This window comes from Acomys minous (assembly GCF_964271855.1).
Source record: "Acomys minous genome assembly, chromosome: 14".
NCBI lineage: Eukaryota > Metazoa > Chordata > Mammalia > Rodentia > Muridae > Acomys > Acomys minous.
The window spans coordinates 1,868,565-1,888,091 of NC_140496.1; the positions used below are offsets into that span (position 1 = coordinate 1,868,565).

General features: G+C 48.2%; 1 protein-coding gene across 1 annotated transcript; it reads left to right on the forward strand.

Annotated features, from left to right (window-relative positions):
• Window positions 1-2,551: 2,551 nt before the first annotated feature.
• Window positions 2,552-11,679, forward strand: TOMM20 (translocase of outer mitochondrial membrane 20). The gene is made up of 5 exons (XM_084757841.1): window positions 2,552-2,814; window positions 7,427-7,473; window positions 8,853-8,934; window positions 10,517-10,659; window positions 11,159-11,679. The coding sequence occupies exons 1-5, from the start codon at window positions 2,694-2,696 to the stop codon at window positions 11,201-11,203; spliced, it is 438 nt and encodes a 145-aa protein (XP_084613967.1). The 5' UTR covers window positions 2,552-2,693; the 3' UTR covers window positions 11,204-11,679.
• Window positions 11,680-19,527: the final 7,848 nt, after the last annotated feature.

Consider the following 19,527-nt stretch of genomic DNA (forward strand, 5'->3'; position numbering starts at 1 on the left):
CAAATCCTAGCAATCTGTTCTAATCTTCTGGCTCCTTCTCATTCTCCGGCTTGTTCTGTCTTCACCTGTGCCTACTTTGTTATTTCTTCAAGCTCTCTGTAAAACTCGCCTGGAAAAAAAACTGCCTCTGAACCAGGCTGTGGTGTTACACATCTGTGATCCCAGCACTCGGGAGGCGGAGGCAGGCGGTTTACCATGAGTTCCAGGCCAGCCTGGTCTACAAAGGCAGTTCAGGACAGCCAAGGCTACATAGGGGAGGGAGAGAGAAAGGGGGGGGGAGGGGGAGAGAGAGAAAGAGAGAGTGGGGAGGGGGGGAAGGGAGAGAGAGAAAGAGTGTCCATTGCTGGTGAGAGTGCAAACTGTTACAGCTACTGTGGAAATCAGAGAACCCCTGTCTCAAAAACGACAAAACCAAAAACAACCCACTCATGAGGCAGGGGGCACAGCTCAGCGGCAGAGCACTGACTTAGCATTCATGACACACTTGATTTAATCCATAGCAACCAGATGAAGTAAAAAAGCTGCTTATCACTTAAGTCATGCCAGAACCTTCAACCTGTGCAGACCTTCGTGGTTTTCCGGGCAGCATCCATTGCGGGAGTTTGCTTGTGGGTGTGGCCATCTCAGCAATCACACTGCATTTGCTGTACCTAAGTTCCCCGCTCTGCGCTTACCCCTAAGTCACAACCACAGACAACCCTGTTGGGAATCCAAGGCCTCTCATGACACTGTTCTATGCACCAAAGTCTCAAGAAGTTGAGGTTCACAGATAGCTTTTGGGGATAAAGAAGATCGCAATGTGTGCAGGGTATAAGGAAGCAGCTCTCCGTGCTGCTGTTCCACAGGCCTTGTCTGCGTCCTGGGTCTGCTCTGTTCTGTAGGCACTTCTGTACCCTTACCTTTCCCCAGGCCATGCCTCCAGGGCCAGCCCTGTTCTGATGCGCAGGCTTCCCAGGCTAGGTTAGGTCCTCTGGGGACACTCACTGTCTGTATTACCTTTGAAGTAACTTTAGACACCAACTACTCAGACCTAGCCTCCTCAGTGCCGGCTTTAGTGCTGGACCAGCCTTTCTGTCAAATGCCGGCCACAGGTGTGTGGTTGTGCGGGCCTCGCTGTTGCTAACGAGCTAGCTGGGATTCTTTTGCTCAGACAGAAATTGAGTAGGCAAAGAATAGCTTTTGTAGAGCTGGCAGTCCTGCGCCTTTAGTGCTAAAAGCTTATTATCAGTTGGTGCTTACAAATCCAGAGGCTTGGAGCGCCAAGGCCTTCGAACTCAAGACTTAGGCCTCCAGGCCTCATAAACCCCGTAACTCTAGGTTCTGAAGGAACACCTGCTGACCTATGAGGGCCTCAGACCTTAGGACCCTCATCCTGAGCGGCCAGGGTCACAGCTCTGGGGGCTCAGGAGTCAGCATCCTTGCCTGGGAGGCTTGGCAGTTTCCTGGAGCTCCTGCAATGACCAGAGGCCGCGGTTTCTCCATGTCTTAACAGCTTTTGATCTTTTAGCTTCCGCTCTCTACCATCCCTTCTCTTTCTTGCAGCTACAGCTCCCACAGAAGGGGGCAGTGTGGGAGATGCCGTCCCTCTCCACTGCCAAACCCGCAGTAGTCGGGAACGCCTGTAATCCCAACGCTCGGGGAGGCAAAGGCAGGGGGATCTCTCTGAGTTTGAGGCCAGCCTGGGCTCTTGTGACACAGAGTAACCTTGTCTTTAAAAAAATTTAAAAAATCACTCCATATGGGGCTGAAGAGGTGGCTCAGTGGTTAAGCGCACTTGGCAGCTCTCCCAAAGGACCCGGGTTCAAATCCTAGCACCCGCAAAGTCGTTCACAACTATCCGTAATCCCAGTTCCTGTAATGTCCACCCTTGCAGACATACATGGAGGCCTAACACAAATGTAAGTAAAGAAAAATAATTAAAGAAGAATCACTCCGCTTTTCTTCTTCACAAGATAAGGCTACCATCATGAAACTATTTTGAAGTCAATCACTGTGTCCAAGTTCAATCACAGCCCAACTTAAAAAGCAAATGCTGCCATGTCTGGTGGTTCAGGCCTTTAAAACCATTACTCAGGAGGATGAGGCAGGAGGATTGCAGGTTTCAGGCCGGGGCAGACTACATAACAAATTCCAGACCTGACAAAAGCCACAAAGGGAGAGCCTTTTCTCGAAGAGGTAAAAAGCAAACAAAACGCGCACACTTTATGTCACGAGCTTCCTGAAGGGCACAGTGAGATGAGGTGCTGCTCTCAGCAGGCTCCCACCTGTGTCTTTCAGGAGGATGGATGGCGGCTTTAAAAAAAAAAAAGGCTTCTGACTCAGCGTGCCATAGACATGTGCCGCCACCAAACCACAGGTCGGGGGGTGGGTGGGGTGGGGGTGGAAGGAAGCGCGTGACGACGCACAAACCCCTCCGCAATGCGCGCCCCGCCCCGAGCGAGCGCGTCGCCTCCGCCGCTCCGACTACGCCGTCTGCGCGTGCGCACGGGCTCTCCCGCGCAGGCACCGCCGCGGACACCCCCGTGCCCCCCTCCCCCGGGGTCCTCGCGCGCCGGAAGTCGTCCTCGCGCCCGGCCTTTTCCGTGTGGACGGGAGGCCGGCGGCTGCGAGCGGCTGGCGTGCTCCGGTCGGTCGGAGCTAACCGCTGCCTGGCGGGCCGCCGCGGTCCCCGCACACGCCCCAGCCGAGCGAAGATGGTGGGCCGGAACAGTGCCATCGCCGCGGGCGTGTGCGGCGCCCTCTTCATCGGGTACTGCATCTACTTCGACCGCAAAAGGCGGAGTGACCCCAACTTCAAGAACAGGCTTCGAGAACGTGAGTGGGCCCGCGCGCCGCCGCCCCCTCCTCCTCCTCTTCCCTCTCCCCTCTTCCCCCTTCGCTCCCCCGGGCCCACGCGCCCCCGAGAGGCCTCCGTGGAGTCGCGCGCGGCGGCCAGGGTCCCGCCTGGGCCCTCGGGCCTCCATCTTGGAGGCCACTTGGCTCCATCTTGCTGACGGTGGAACGCACGTCCATTTGCGGAAGGGAGGGGTAGCACTTTTTGCCCCGCGCACCCCCCTTCCTTCCCCCCTTTCTCCCCTCCCCCCTCCTCCTCCTTGTTTTGTTTTGAGATGGGTCTTTAGCCCTGAGTGCGCTGGGGGTCGTGGTAGTCCTCCTGCCTCAGCGTCTCAGGCTTGTGGGTAAGAGGCATGAGCCACCTCGCCCAGCTCCCATTCACCGCGTTCAACCAGCGCGGAGCGTGTGCGTGTTTGAGATAGGGTCCTGCTGTGTAGCTCAGGCTAGCCTCGCCTGATGGGCAGCAGGAGCCCACGACCTCGTGGCCAGCCCCCTGCTTCAGCCTCCCGAGCGCTGGGATGGACAGGCACGAGCCGCCTCCCCCTGCTGGGCATTTCACTGTTGAAACTGATCGTCGCTCTCGTGTGTTTGCGACAAGGGCTTGTACTTTCTAAGCCGGCCTCGAGCTCTTGGTGTCTTGCGGTCCTGGCAGGGCCAAGCCGATCTTTACCCCGGAGGTGGTGCCTCTTGTGTTGGAGCGTTCTACCTGGAGCCTCAACCCGCAGACTCAGTGCGGTGTCGTCCTTGGCATTCTTAAACCCTCTTGGCGGCTTTGCTCTGGTGCTTCCAAGATATGAGTGAATGCTAGAGAAAATGCGGGGGAGTCCAAAGGGCTGCGCTCCTCACGTGGCTCAGTCTTATTTCATACCTGCGACATCTTTGAAGAGGTTTACCGGAGGACGTCTTGGCATCTCTTTAATCATCGTGATCCGCCCTTCATTTTCAACAGCCCAAAAGCACATTTATTGGAACAATAAGCGTTTTTTTTTTTTAAACTTGTTTAGGGTGGTCAGCCAGCAGCTCCAATCTGTAATACCAGTCTTTTTCTATCTTCCTTTCGGTTTTTGTTTTGTTTTGTTTTGTTTGTCTTTTCGAGACAGGGTTTCCTCTGATTAGCCTTGGCTCTCCTTGACTGACTTTGTAGACCAAGCTGTCCTCGAACTCGCAGCGATCTGCCTGCTAGGATTACAGGACTTTGCCACTGTCCCCGCTCCTAAATCGTTTTTAACTTTTTCCAGTTATATATGATCGGAGACTGATAAGTTAGATGTCGCTCTTCCTTTATTCCCTACTGTAGGAGTTGGAGCTCGCTTTGGGCCCCCAGTAACCACATCATTTTCCTCTTGTGGGAAGCTACGGAGCTTGGTTTTGTCCGGGGCTGTATGTACAGTAAGAAAGAACCTGCCTACATTCGGAGACTGCGTTTGTGGGGCCAGATTGCTTACTGAGCAACAGCACCAGCCCCAGATCTTTCTTAACTGCAAAGTAGGTGGTGTGAGCTGCAGCTTGGAGGTTTGACTGTGGAAGACCCTCTGTAAATGCTGGCTGGGAAGCAGTCCAGTCTTCTCAAGAGTGCTTTAAGGCTGTGCATCTACACACGTGGAGGAAGCCAAGCCGGCCAATTGCATCAAGGAAAGAAAGCCTTGTGGAAATCTTGAGAAAATGGGTTTTGGTTGAAGAAATCATGTTCCAGGAAAATTAGGGTTGAGGGGTTCTTTAAATACAGGGGCTCACTATGTGTAGACCTCAGACATCAATCTGCCTCACAATTAAAGGTGTGTGCCACCACACCCAGTCAGGGGTGCTGTTTTCAAAATAACTTTTCCAGCATTTCCTTTTGCCCTTCCATGATTGAATCCATGACCTTTTGCAGGCCAGGCCTCCCACCATGGCCCCACCTATCACTTTCTCTTCTAGCCAGGGTGGTTTGTTTTGCATTTGCTTGCTTGTTTGTTTCCTCCTAGCTTTAGCCAAAATCTAATGATTTCAGTGAATTACTAACTGCAACAATGACCAAAAAAAAATGAAGCCATACTTTCCTAGACCTTAGTATTGCTGCTGACAGTGAACATTAATGAATGATAGATTGTTTATTTGTGCAAATTTTTGCTAGGAAATTTCACAGTCTCTTCAAAACGATTTTTTAAAAGCTGTTTATATAGTTGGATGATTCTTAAGATTTTTACTTTTTTTTCGAGACAGGGTTTCTCTGTGTAGCCTTGCCTGTCCTGGACTCGCTTTGTAGACTAGGCTGGCCTGGAACTCACAGAGATCCTCCTGCCTCTGCCTCCCAGAGTGCTGGGATCACAGGTGTGCGCCACCAGGCCCAGCATAGGTTATGTATTCTAATTCTGACTCCTGGTTTCTGTAAGCAAATGGCCACATCCCTGTTCTCCCTCACGATGGTGTGAAGGCCTAAGACTTACTGTGCCCACTGCAGCTGCAGTTCGCTTATGCAGCTGCACTGTGTGAAAGGTGACTTCATTCAGGAAGGTGACTTATGTAAATAACAGCTTGGATTTGAGGGTAGTTCTGAACTTATGCTTTGCATTTTTTTTGTTTGGTTTGGTTTGATTTTGAGACAAGATCTAATACTGGGCTGTTCTTGAACTCTAAAGATCCCCTTCTGCCTCTTATGTGCTGGAATTAAAGGGATGTACTTGGCTGGCTTACATTTTGTTTATTTTTTTATTAGTGGATATAGTTGTTTATACTTGGCAGGCTTACAAGTGTCTATGAGACTAATACGAACAAATAAAAAACAAGGCCTGATTTTGCTGATTGAATGTATAACTTATTTTTAGTCTATTAATATCTTCCCGTTTATTACAGAAACACTCCTATGAAACTAAACACAGAACTTTAATCATACTGCTAAAACTGAAACACAGTGAAGATCTTACCAGTCCTCCACGTCTGAGCTCTGTGTTAACCTGTTAGATGGTTTTGGAAATTAACTTTCATTCCAGTGCAGTTCATTACCTTCTTGTTATTTTCTCAAAATTCTGATTTAGCACATTGTAATTTTTTAAATTGTTTATTTATTTATTTTTGCTTCCTACACATTTTTGATGTGTCTCTGGTGGTCCAGGTAGGATGAGAACAGGAGGTCTACAGTTCAGCTACTTGAGTAACTGTCATCACTTAAACAGCAGGTCTCTCGGTCATGAGTCTGATACTTTAAGGTTTTCAGAGACCGTTTGCTTGGTTGATGGTTTTTGCTTTTCTTGATAAGACTGATCTTTGGAGAGTTAGATTTTCTTGCTTACAACTTACCCATCTAGTGCATAGGGAAAGAGCCCTTCACTTCCACCTGGTTATTGTCCTGGTCACATATAGTATTGGGTGATTGTTACTTTTTAGGTATTGGATTTTTAACTGTGGGATGGCAGAACATGAGCCTAGGGCACTCTTTATAGGCTCAATTTTCTTAACCAATATATTTTATTAACAACTTAGTGACCGAGCATACGTCACTTATAATCCGACTAACCAAAACAATAGGAAATGAGGATTAATGGACACAATAACAAAACCATAAGGATATCAGTTCCGAGGAATGATTCTCCGGGCGTGAGGCACAGAATTTCTTCTGCTGGAACCTGGGATAATCAGAACCCGGAACCTCAGCAGGAGCCGGAGCCCCGAAGCCTTCCCTTGAGCTGTTCTCTCTAGGAGTGTCTCAAAGTGCAGCAATGAACAGCCAAAACTATCCCAAGTCTCCGAAAGCCCCTCCTCCAGTTCTGGGCTCATTTATATATCTCCTCCCAGAGTCTGTTCACGGGATCTTTTCAGCTGGCAGCAATCAGGCTTCTGCCCGAGGTGGTGGTTCTTTTAGTGGATTAACCTCACCTGTTCTCTCACGAGACCATTCGGATCCCACACTTGGGATCATAAACAGGTTTCTCTCTCCTTCACTCTTATAAAAGAAGCACATTTGTTCATTAACAAGTCTTCTGTCAGCCTCGTAAGTGTAGATACCATTATTAGATCAGTTTTATTGAGGCCCAAGTCACTGTCCGTTAGACGGGCATGTTGTCCCATAGGGTTACAACTCTTTCTTACTGTGCGCACCATGACAGCAGTGAGGCCGTCTCTAACCAGCCTGCCCTTAACCCTTTCACAGGGTATTTTGGAGCTCAATCTCTTGCCCTTTTCTCCTTTTTTGGTCAAGTGCATATAAATACTGCTGGGCCTGTGTTGCATGCCTGTAATCCCTGCAGTTGTGAGCTGGAGGCCAGGAGCTGTGTTGCAGTCGTAGGCCATCCAAAGTATACAGAACTTGTCTCAAAAATAACAACAAAAAACCCCTACAATCTGATATATTTCAGGAACAATGGCTTAATTCTTTCCTGTTGGAGAGGGACTTTGCTCTGCCGGTGTGCAGCTGTTGGGACTGTCTCTGTCTTTTGAATTGCTAGACCTGGTGATGCACAAGAAAAGAGAAAACTCCTATCCAGTCAGTTAACAGGAGCCAGGGAGGCAGATACCCTGGGGTTAGGAATGTTTTGTTGACTTAACACTGCTGCAGCAGCTAGGTGTTTTGATCTTTGTGATGATAGCCAAATGAAACTTTGTTTTGTTTTTATTGTAGGAAGAAAGAAACAGAAGCTTGCTAAGGAGAGAGCTGGCCTTTCCAAGGTAATACAAATAGTCTTGTTTTCTTGTGTGTAAGAATAACTCAGATTTCAGGCTCTCCAGGCCTCTGTTACTGTCCTTTGGTGGTGGTAACAAAGTATCTCACTGCGTAGGGTCTCCTGAGGTGGACACCAAGAGACCAAGTGTTCTTGGCTACTGCACATGGGAACACACAGCCTTTGGTGGATCTTCCTTTCTCTAGTGTCCTTTAAATGACCCATACCTGTAATCCTGGTTTGAGAAGATCTGGCAGAGGAATCCTAACAACATAATGGGCTGTCTTCAATAGCAAAAAGAACTGTGTGTGTTTAGTCTAAACCTGTGGATCAGAATTATACCAGGTTCTGATGAATTTTTAAAAACAAATTGTAGGGGTTGGGGATTTAGCTCAGTGGTAGAGCACTTGCCTAGCAAGTCCTCAGCTCTGGAAAAAATAAAAAATAATAAGAAAATTTTTAAAAATTGTGACTTGTAGAATATAAATCATTCCATTTTTTCTTTTCTTAGGTCCTGAGTTCATAATTTTTAATGGCTACATAGGTTTTTATCTACTTGATTAAAAATGTTCTGTGGTGTAAGTAAACTAAGCAAATGGTAGTCACTGTACATGTCACTTCCCTTTTGCTGGCACTCCTTGGCTGGGCGCAGACAGCAGAGCTGATGGGTCACTGACGGGCCTAGTGTGTGCCAGGCAAGCTCTCTACCTCTGAGCTGTGTCCTTTCTCTCATCAGATGCTTATGGTTGTTTATCATTAAAAAAATAGAAGTAGCTGAGATGACCAACACGTGCGCAATGACTGTGTGGCATTCGTCAGTGGTGACGCAGGTCTGTAGTCCTGAGGCCAGAGGCTGCAGTTTGAGGCCAGCCTAGTAAGATCCACTCAAAAAGAGGAGTGGAGCTGTAGCTCAGTGGCAGAGTGCTCTTCTAGTATGCAGGGGGACCTCGGTGCAGCCTCAAGCCCCATTGACACAAATGTTGTGTGTCTTTATGAATAATATGTACACATGTGTAACAAGTATGCAGAAATCCTTTTGGTGCGTGCGAAAATATGTGAAATACTATTAGAAGAATGAATGGAAGATAGTTGTTTAATAATCTATAATGGTTCGGGGGCCAGAGGCAGGCAGATGGCTGTGAGTTCGAGGGCAGCCAGGGCTACACAGAGAAACCCTGTCTCAACCAAAAAAAAGTGTGTGTAAATATATATGTATATATATATATATATGATGGCAACAAAATAGCGTCGTATAGATGATAGCAATGTCTGTGCTCTTGGGCTTCTCCTGGTTCGGGGTTTTTGTTCTTAGACTGAGCTCCATTTTTAGTGGTTTCTGTATGTTGGTTATACTCTCGGCTTAATGTCTACATGTTCCATTTCCAGTTACCTGACTTAAAAGATGCTGAAGCTGTCCAGAAATTCTTCCTTGAGGAGATACAGCTTGGTGAAGAGTTGCTAGCTCAAGGTAATAATCATTTCAGGATTCAGAGACAGAATTGTTCATATTAATAAAAATTTATGGCAGGATTTTCTTGCACAGTTGAAGCATTCTAAACATTTCAGGGTGGGTTTTTAGGTACTTAAGACTGAGGCTAGCCATAGTGGTGTACTCCCTTAATCCCAGCAGAGGCAGCAGATCTCTGAGTTTGAGACTAGCCTGGTTTACAAAGAGTCCAGGGCAGCCAAGGCTACCACACACATAGGAACACTGTCTTTAAAACAAAACAAGCAAAAAGACTTAGGCTGGCTCCAGAAACAGGCTGGAGCCATAGTCTGCCTCTGGTTAAGTGAGTTTTAGGTGTGCTTGCTCTGTCATCGGATCTGGGAGATAAGGGGACAGTTGAGTGAGACTAGGAGGGAACTTCCATATTTGCAGAGGTGACTCTAGGTCATTTAGGGTGTGTGCGTGTGTCCGTAGTGCAGTATAAGTAGAAACAGTGGATATCAGAGTTTGCCGACATGGAAGGAGTGGCTAATAAGTCTAAAAGAAAGTTGATTGACATCATCAGCGTCACTGGGTGTGTTGCTTCTCCTAGAACAGAGCTCATGCCTGTGAGTGGCTGATGGGGCCTCAACATCTCATCTCATGTTTGGTCAGTTGTATGGTCCACATGTTAGATAATTACTTTGGGCCTCATTTGTTCAATTACTTGTATTGAAAGGTTGCTTTTGTTTTTGTTTTGTTGTTTGGGTTTAGTTAATTTTTGTTGTAGAATAGGGCAACATTTTATTCTGTACAATACGATCGTTCCCAGGAAGATAGTCTATCAGCTTGTATCTCACACAGTTCTGAACTTGTTGGGGCTCTGTCTCTGAGATGGTGGCACACGCCTGTAAACCCTCAAGGCAGAGGCCAGCGTACACAGAGAGCAGGGCAGCCAGGGCCTACTTACCCCTGAAAAACAGACAAAAAATTGGTATCATTTTTGTCTCACTGGATTCAAATAGTTGAACTTCATGCATAATGTATGTTTATATGTTCGGTTTGTTTTATGAGGAAAGTTTATGGTGGTGACCAACTTCACCCTTTTAAAATTTATTTTATGGTTCAATGGTTAGAACACTGGCTGCTACTCTGAAGACCTGGGTTCAATTCCCAGCACCCTTGTGTTGGCTTAGAACCACCAGTAACTCCAGCTCCCGGGTATCCAACATTGTTACACAGACATACAGGCAAAACACCAATGCACATAAAATAAAAATAAATTTTTTTTAAAAGTTATTTTGTATGTGGATATGTGCACGAGGGGAGGCTAGAGGAAATCTTCCACCTTTATGTGAATCTAGGGATTGAGCCAAGCTTGCTTAGCAAGTACCTTTCCCTGCTGAGCCACCTCGCTAGCCTCAGGGCTGGACATGTAAATCAGAGTGAGGGGTGCACAAGCCCAGATGTCAGCGGGCAGCACAGTCTCCTGGTGAACATGTTCGTGTCCATGGGTGCAAGGGAGTTCCGTACCAATGTTTACTTGGCATTGATTTGGCTAGGATGATGAGTTGGTGACAGTTCTGATGGCTTCAGGTAACATGTAGTTTGGTGCATCTGGCAGGTGACTACGAGAAGGGTGTGGACCACCTGACAAATGCAATTGCTGTGTGTGGGCAGCCTCAGCAGCTGCTCCAAGTGTTACAGCAGACTCTTCCACCTCCAGTGTTCCAGATGCTTCTGACCAAGCTTCCCACAATTAGTCAGGTAAGTGGCGCACAGGGCAAGTCTGCTGAGCATGGGCTGCTAGATGTGCCAGACCTGGTGTCCTAGTGACACACTGTCCACATGAGCCTCAGAAGGTCCAGGCTTGTGTCGATGTGAATGACAAGTGTGCGTGTGTGTGTGTTGAGTGTAACGCCCTTAGGATTGAGCCCCCAAATTCAGGCTGTTCGGCTGCTACTGCTGGGATGCAGTGCATCTGGGAGCCCTCGGCCACTGCCTCAAGGCTCTCGGCTGAGTGTGGTGTCCAACTCTATAATTCCATCACTCCCAGGGGCCGAGGAAGGTGGGTCACGAGATTTTGTCCCAGGACATCTGTTTTATTAATCACTCAAATCTGAGCTAGTTTTGTGAAAAGGTAATAAAAAATGTGGAGTCATTGCCAAAGTGGGAGAATCCAAGCAAGTGTTGGTTCTTTGAATGTGAAGAGCAGTTTAAGTTTAAATTAGACACTTCTCAAAATTATTATTATTTTTTCTTTCAGAGAATTGTAAGTGCTCAGAGCTTGGCTGAAGATGATGTGGAGTGAGCCAGATATCAACATCATAAAATTTCAGTAAAAACGATTTAACAGTTAGCTGGGAAGCTGCTCGGTTCTGGGGGAGTAAGGGCAAATGCGCTTGTTAAGAGCTGTCCTACACTGACGTCTACCAAAGTGAATGTGCACTTTGAGTAGATCCATTGTCTGTCCTATTTATTTTTTCCAGTGAAAAGTATTTTGATAGAGCTTTTCATTTTATAAATACAGTGAGTTAACCAAAATATCATGGATTTCGTTTGTTCTTAAGACACACAATTCAAATGTAAATACAGTAGACATTTCTTAGGTAGAGAGTCCTCGGGATAGGTATTAAAAGATTGGAAAAGAGTATGAAAGATGGCTGAGTAATGCGCATTTTAAAAGACTAAAACATTTTATTGTAAGTCATAAAATAAGATAGAAACTTGTTTGTGAAAATTGAGCATTAAAAATCTTGCAGAGACCGTTCATTTCGGTTTACTCAAGCGTGCAGTGTGTCACCTTTATTAGCATTCCATTCCTTCCTGGTGTTTCCGTGAAAGCTTCTGTCCACGTCAGTGGCTTGCTGTGCTCTGTGCTCCTGTTTCAAGCACTCCTGGCTGAAGTGGCAGCAGGAATTAGACCCACGTGCACCCTGACCTTGAGGGTGCGCTTCGCCTGCTGTCTGGTCATTTAGCTTCTAGACAGAGGAACCATCTATCTGCTCGTCTCTGGGGTGTCCCCTCTTAGCGTGTGTGGGCTGGTTTCTGCTCGTCTCTGGGGTGTCCTTTCTCAGGGTGTGTGGACTGGTTCTACTGAGTGTCTCCAGATCCATCTCCAGCTGAGGATTTCAGAACAGCCAGGCCTTGCGCTTGTTTATATTCGAATTGCATGTTTGCCTGACTTAGTATTTCTCAGTTAAACCTCTAAGTAGAATACTTTCTTTGTCAGTTGTGATTGTGTTATTGTTGTATAAATTAACCAGAAATTTGTCTTTAAGGCAGTTGTGGTGGTCTACTTGTGCAAGTGTTGGTTCCCTTTTTTCTTTAACAGTCTCTTCAGTCCTGCTGTGGATTGATTAATTTGGAGTATCATCTTGTCTGGAAACGTGGCTGAAGTGGGTGGAACTCTTCTTAGATAGTAGCTAATCACCTGGTGACTGCTCAGTGTCCTCGACTTGTTTGGCTTTTCTCACCTTTCCTGTGGTTTTGCTTTGATGGTAGTGGGTGGGAAGAATCTGGAATGAGGCTTGCTGTGTGGATAGTTACTCTGGTCTTTTCTGGTAGAATGCCACACCTGAAGGCACACATTTGAGGCCTCTTCCACAAGCCCTTTCCGGGCCTTTTGATCCTGAACCCTTAAACATTGCTTTCTGGGTAGGTGTGTGTGTGGTTTGGGGGAACGATGCTCCAAACAGGCTGGTTGAGTTTTGTGGTGGGATCTTGAGTCCCAAGCACCAGAAAGGTGGCCATCGGACTGCACTGCAGAGGACGCCTACCTAAGCCCAGGTGTGGATAAGAGGACCAAAGACAGGGTGGAGGTGGGAAAGGGGCCAGGAAAGTGAGTGAGAGGTGCTGTTCTTAGTGTGCACTGGCGGCCTGTCCTGGAGTGCAGAGGTGGGCATGCTGTCTTTACTTTGAGGCTGATTAAACCACATGGGTTTAGTTACTGGCAGATGTGGGCCTCCCACATTGTCTCTGCTGAGCACTGGCTATGTTTGGCTAAAGACAATGACTTCCTCTACACAAACAAATGCTGAGCACCATTTCTTCTCCCATGAAGCTGAGTAGGTGAAACCAGAAAGCCTTGGTGCTGGTCAGTGATGGAGGAAGGCAAGACTAACACTCAAGTAGATGAAAACAGCTTGCGTTGCCACAGGTGCTCTGGATAGGGCCTGCACATGTTACGGCATGTTGCCATGCTGGGCAGAGGTGATTGTTGGGTCTTACTTAACTGAAAACATTTTAAACAGCTGCTTGGAAAGGTAGTGTAAACCTCCTTAGCAGTGTAGTGTGCACCCTGAGCCAAGTCCAGGGCTATGTTCTTTGTATCTGCAACAGTGTCAACCTGCTTTTATGACCACAAACCAACCTATGGACCAGGTGTTGATGAACTGAACTGTTACTGTTACCGCTGAAGAATTGGTGTTTGATGGTGACAGCATTAACAAATCCTTTCTTCTGGCCAAAAAAATAAAAGCTGTTTATTGCTTTTGCCTCGATTGTATTAAAGGGTTTGGAGAACGTCTGGCTTGGTATATGTTTGCAGACCTGAGTGTTGACTTTGGTGACCACCTAAAAAGTATAACACTTTTTAGGCTAACATCCCTTTAAGAAGAGCTGTCTGGCCCTCACCCCACAAAAGCCTGTTTGCCTGACTGCCAGTATGGAAAGTATCTCACATTACAAGTTAGGAAGCCCCGCCTTCATGCCAGTGGGTGAAGGCTCTGTAGCAGTGTCTGCAGTGGGGTGGTGTATAGGTAACAGCCTGGGACTGCTGTAGGTGGTCATGTTGAGTGTTGACTGCAGAACACCAATATGAAAGCCTGACTACGGGTGATGTGCTTGGTGACACAACCTAGTCAGTGTTCTGGCTCTGCAGCACTGTGGCTCAGTAGCACTTACTTAGCATATTTAAATGTGTACAATTTCCACAGTCCAGCTGCATGGTTCACAGTCACACTAAGCAGTTTCTTGTCTTTTTTTTTTTTTTTTAAGGTGAGAATCAACTAGTTTTATCCTCATCTAGTATAAGTTGGATACCTCCCCCCACCCCCCGTGTGTTTCTGTGTGATAAATATATATATAGAGACAGACAGAATTAAAAGGCTACAGTTGATGGCATTGTGAAATAACCGTTTAAGCCAGTTAGTACATTGGGAGACTGGCTACATGGTGAAGCTTCATGCAAAACCTGCCTGAGAGTCAAATAGTTCTGCCAAGAAACAAGAGGCTGGAAGGTGAGGAGTCGCCCTTTGCTGGGCAGGCGGTCTTGACCAGTGTGCAGGTGTGATGTGACGTTGTGGGGTTCTAAACCCTGCAGGCTTTGAACGTTTGGCCTAGCAGTGTTTCTCTGTAAGGCAATCTTTGGGTTCCAAGGGTTAGCCCTGCATTTACCACAGTGACCAGGATCTGCACAGCTTATGCTGATGTCCACATCGATTCCCTAAAGGCACTCTGCTTCCTTCCTTGTCAGGACTTCACTGGCAGAGCAACCCTCTTCCACATACATCCTCTCAGTGTCTGCCGTACCCCCCATTCCCCAAGCTCTGGCTGTCCTGAGCTTGCTCTGTAGATGAGGCTCTGCCTCCCAAGTGCTGGGAATAAAGGCGTGTGCCACTGCTGACCAGTGGGCTCATCTCTTACTTCAGTCTCCTAGTGCTGGGATTTCAGGAATGTATCCGGATGCCCATTTTAGGACCCAGGTTTTGGATTAAGGAATACCAGTACTAGTTAGTACATGGTCATAGTAGGACAGTTCCCTCGCCGCTTACCACTGTTAGAGGGCACACATGGGTTGAGTTTGAGGCCAGCCTTGGGCACACAATTCTAGGCCAGCAGCTTTGGACCCTATGGAGACTGGAAGATTCAGGATTTGAATTAGGGTAAGTTGACAAGATTGCATTCATTGGGAGGCTACTGGGATCATCTTCCCCCACCCCATGTATTTTTGGCTGGCTTTGGACTCTTGGTCTAATTGTCTTAATCTGTGGAGTACTGGATTAACAGGTGTATCCTGCCATGCCTGGCTAGTTACTGATTCAGGACAGGGTCTCACTATGTAGCCTAGAATTCAAGAGATCCAGCTGCCTGTGTCCCCCAAGCCCCTCAGTGCTGGACAGGATCCCAGTAGTACCCATCTTCGTTCCTCAGTGTCAGCATCAGCGTCTCATGCGTTTTTGTCTTGTTTCTGAGTCAGCCTTGCATTTGAGTAGCTTAAAGATGCTGTAACATCAAGGGCTTGGGTCACAGACATCTGCTTTTCAAGAATTTGGGTTTGTTTGTTTTGTTTTTTGAGTTTCATAACAAACTGTTTGGAAATGTTTGACTTGGTGTTACAGCAGAATTTCCAGCACATTCTGAAATGACCCTAAACACTCCTCCCATGTTACGCTGTGCTTGTGTGAAGCCCTCTGGATCCATGATTGTATAAAGTGCTGGCCGACTCTAAGAACTGCCGAAGGCGCTCTGCATCTTGCAGGATCAAATGCTCACCCACAATTGTTATGTAAGCAGCACATCCATCTCTTTCACATGCACCGCATCGTTCAAAATAAATGCCCTTACAACTTATTACCCGTAGTGTTTAATTTGTCTGTTTCATAGACCCAGCGCTTGGGGTCATGTAGGAATTTCTTGGATTGAAGGGGTTGGCCAGTGGGAAAAGTTTTAAGTCCCAATTTAAACAGCGATGTAAACTGGTGACTCCACAAGCAGATTTGCCCAGCTACTGTTATTATCCGGAGTATAAGACAACCCCCAATTCTTCTAGTTAAAATATAGTTTGGAATATACTTGCTTTATAAGACTACCCCTCTTACAGCGCACAAACTGTGCCGCAGATGTGTCTACTTTCAGGTAGCACACAGAGCCAGGTGTTTTATTAAATGTTGGCAGACAGGTGCCAACCTACACTGCACTCCTTTAAGGCTGGCTACAACTCAACTGTAAGACATGCCATCCGAGTCAAATGGGCACGTTCTGGTGGAGAGCTAATCCACACACTGTGCAGCTTGCTCCTCCCTTTTCCATACTCCCCACACAGAGCAAGGTATTGGCTGTGGACCCTCCCACCACCCCCACCCCCACCCCCATCTGTGCCAGACCTATGAAGACAGGGGAAGCAAGCTGCAGGTAAGTGCCAGACATATGACTCCCAACTTTGGCATCTTACACACCGGAAAATACGGATTTCTTGTGTGCAGCTTCACCTGTTTGCTGAGAGGGTCCTGAGTCCACCGCCCTGCCGGAATGCAATCTGTTGACACCTGCGTCCCCACCTCCTGCAGAGGTCAGGATAGCACCCTTGGGAATTCTGCTTAGTGGGTATGGTGTGTGCAGCTGTGGTTCCTGACTGAGACCAAGGCAGGAGGATCACCCCAAGGTTGAGGCCAGCCTGGGTCTCTGAGTTGCCTTCTGGGTGTGATTCGGGAGGAAGATGGCAAGAAGGAGGATGAGGGAAGTGCCTTTGCTCTCCTGACCTGTGCTCCTTGGAGAGAGAAAGGCAGAAGACATGCTAGACCGTGGCTTCTCAGCTCCAGTGTGTGTGAAGTCCTTGGAGTGTGTCCTTGCCAGACACTCTAATCACTGGGTTGGCCTGCGCTAACTAAAGCAGATTGCTCCATATTGCGGGTGGGTGACCTCCAACCCAGTGAAGGGACCTGCATAGAGAAAAAAAGACAGCCTGTGCTGGTTGTTTTTCTTGTTGGGCACTGCAGATCTGGGTCTGCAGATGCAGGTCCCACAGGCTCTGCCTCTGCCTCTGGAAAACATGACAATGACAGCTTTTCAGCTAGGAGACCTTGAATATGGACCAGGGCAATGTTAGATCCTTTCTACTTAAATCACAACTTGCACGTGTCTGCAGCAATTTCTTTGAGTGCTTGTGTGCCATCTAGTGTCACATATAGGAACTGCAGGGTGTTGGCCTTCCCACTTTTATCCCTAGAACCACAGAATAGATACCCACATTATTTTTTTATTCATTAAGCCAGTACATGGCAGGAACTTTATGCACAGGGTGGTGCAGCAAGCATCTAGACAATGCAGTTGGAGACAGAATAAAAGCAAATTCCAGTTGAGCAAGAACAGGGCCAGCACAGAAATGTGACAAGGGGCTAAGGCTGAGGACTGAAGGCTTGGCTACTGTTGCTGTGTGTTTTTGCTGTGTTCCAGGCTATGTGTGGGCTTGCTGAAGAGCTGGCAGGGTGTGGAGGGGAGTGAGCAGACCCTGCTGTACCAGGCAGGAGAGCTGAGAATGGCCAGGAAGAGGGGCGCTATGGGACTGTGATAGTTTATGAGAGAAAGTTGGGGTGGGCGGGGATGGCGTGAATGGAGGTTTCCTCCTGTGTCCCTAGCCCCGCAGTTCGCCAGGCAGGCTGCTGAGTGAAGGCTTGGTGAGACTGGCCTGGGAAGTAATGTTTGAGATGACAGCCTCATCCTCAAACATTGCCAGCTCTGCATCCTCAGAAGGGCTAAGTGCAGGAACGCAGAGGGTTCTGGGTAGTGGATGAAGCCTAGCTAGCTCCAGGGTCCACCTCACACCGCACATCAGGCCCTGGGCAGATCCACTCCTTTTCCTGGTGGTTCTTTGAGGTACAAGGAGCTGAAGACAATGGTGTCACAGGCCACAGAGTCCAAAGGGCAGCTGGGGTGCGGGATGCAAGGGACAGGCAGAGTGACTATAGGTGTCCTGTGCTGGTAGGCTGTTTTCACCCATCCCCACAGCCAGCTACAGTCATTGGGAGAGCTCGGTATCTGGCTCTTAGACTCAAAGGTTTCCTCATCCACACAATGGAGCTTCCTGTGTTTTCTGATTGTTCCTTTTTGAGCCGGTCTGCTGTAGCCCAGGCTGGTCTTGAACTTGTGTGGAAGAGACCTTTGGTCCTCTTGCCTCTCCTTCCTGACTGCTGGGATTTCAGGTGTTATAACCACTGCCGCCTCATGAACCAAGCCTGTGTATCTGCTGCTGAGCTGCATCCCCAGCCACACTTCCTGAATGCAGCACAGAATGTTAGTAACATGGGTTTGTCGCCACAGAGGGAAAAGAGGCATCAGAGACCACTGCGGACCTGGGGACTCCTCCCTGTAAGACTGGAGCTTGCGTAGCTAATGATGCCCACCTCACCGACCTGCTCAGCTAGGCTGAGCGGGCAACATCCCGCTGCCGGACGTCATGAGTCTGCACATTCCTAACACGTCTCAGTTCCTGACAGCACTTGACATTGTCTGCTTGGGAGTAACCCTTTATGAAAGGATGATGTGCCCTCATGGCCGCCCTCATCCGGCTTCTTCATTGAGGCTCCTTGCCTTATCTCTCCACATGATTCATTTGGACATTTAGCTGCCACAAGCACTGCCATTGTGTGCAGGGCCTGGAATGCTGGGAACCCCAGGACACTGGGGACAACGGGTCATGGCCTTTGGGTAGCTGGTGACTGAGCAGGGCTTGAAGACTGGCCGGCCAGGCCAGAAGTTTCACACTATAACCCAGGCTTCTGCTGGCTTTGTGTAACTGTGTTTACACGCGTACATACGCGTCCACACAGTTTCACCCAGGCTGGCCTCAGCTCACTATGTCATCACTGCAAGGGTGCACTGCTGTACGTGGCCTCCTTCAAGTCTCCTTGCACCAGGCCCTTCCTTTTTTGTCACCTCACACTGCTTATTTAGCAGCATCTTGTGGTCACGCTGTGACGTCTTCACCTTTTATTTGTCTCTTGCTGTGACGAGCAGTGGTTATTTCTCAGGACAAGTCCTAGAAGACAGAACTTGGTGTGTTTGATCAGCAGCCAGAAGTTGCTCTCTCGCTGTTGATATGCTGAAATGCTAGGTCCATTTCCCCAGGATTTCATGTCCAACTTGTCCAGCCATTGTGTCAGTCTTCCAAGCACACGGGGGCATCCACAGAAAGCCGCTGGTGGTAGTTCCGAGGGTAGCTGGGTGCACAGTGCACACAATCCAGGGCTTGAGCCAGCGCAACTGAATCTGTACGGCCATTCCACATTGACCTGCTGCCTCCTGTGTGCATGTGTGCTTGCGTGTTCCATGCGCGTGTACTTTTGCTCAGAGGCCAAAGAATGTGACAGATTCCCCTTGCAACTGGAGTTACAGTCAACTGTTCTTTGTTTTGGTTTGGTTTTTCGAGACAGGGTTGGTTTCTCTGTGTAGCTTTGGCTGTCCTGGACTCGCTTTGTAGACCCGGCTGGCCTCAAACTCACAGCAGTCCACCTGCCTCTGCCTCTGCCTCCCAGGTGCTGGGATTAAAGGTATCTACCACAACGCCCAACCCGAGTTACAGGCAATTGTGAGCTTCCTGATGGAGGTGCTGGGAACTGAACCTAGTCCTCCCCGGGAGCAGTAAGTGTGCCTAACTGAGCCACCTCTGGCCTTTTCTTTTTCCCCCACTCCCTTTTTGGGATAGGACCTTGCATCGCTCGGGTGCCTTCAGGCTTGCTATCTAGCCAAGGATAAGCTTGAGGTCCTGATTCTCCTGCCTCTGCTAACCAGATGCTAAGACCACAAGTGTCTATCGCTACAGCCAACCTCCTTTCTTGTTTCCCTCCCTCCATCCTTCTTTCTTTCTGAAGCTTACATTTTTGCTCAGCTTGGCCTCAGCACTTCCACCCCTGTACC

Excerpts from the sequence above, each read along its gene's own strand:
- TOMM20 (XM_084757841.1), top strand. The coding sequence starts at position 2,694 with ATGGTGGGCCGGAACAGTGCCATCGCCGCGGGCGTGTGCGGCGCCCTC. Across the intron at positions 2,815-7,426 it reads CAAGAACAGGCTTCGAGAAC|GAAGAAAGAAACAGAAGCTT; the intron begins GTGAGTGGGCCC and ends TTTTTATTGTAG. Across the intron at positions 7,474-8,852 it reads AGAGAGCTGGCCTTTCCAAG|TTACCTGACTTAAAAGATGC; the intron begins GTAATACAAATA and ends TTCCATTTCCAG.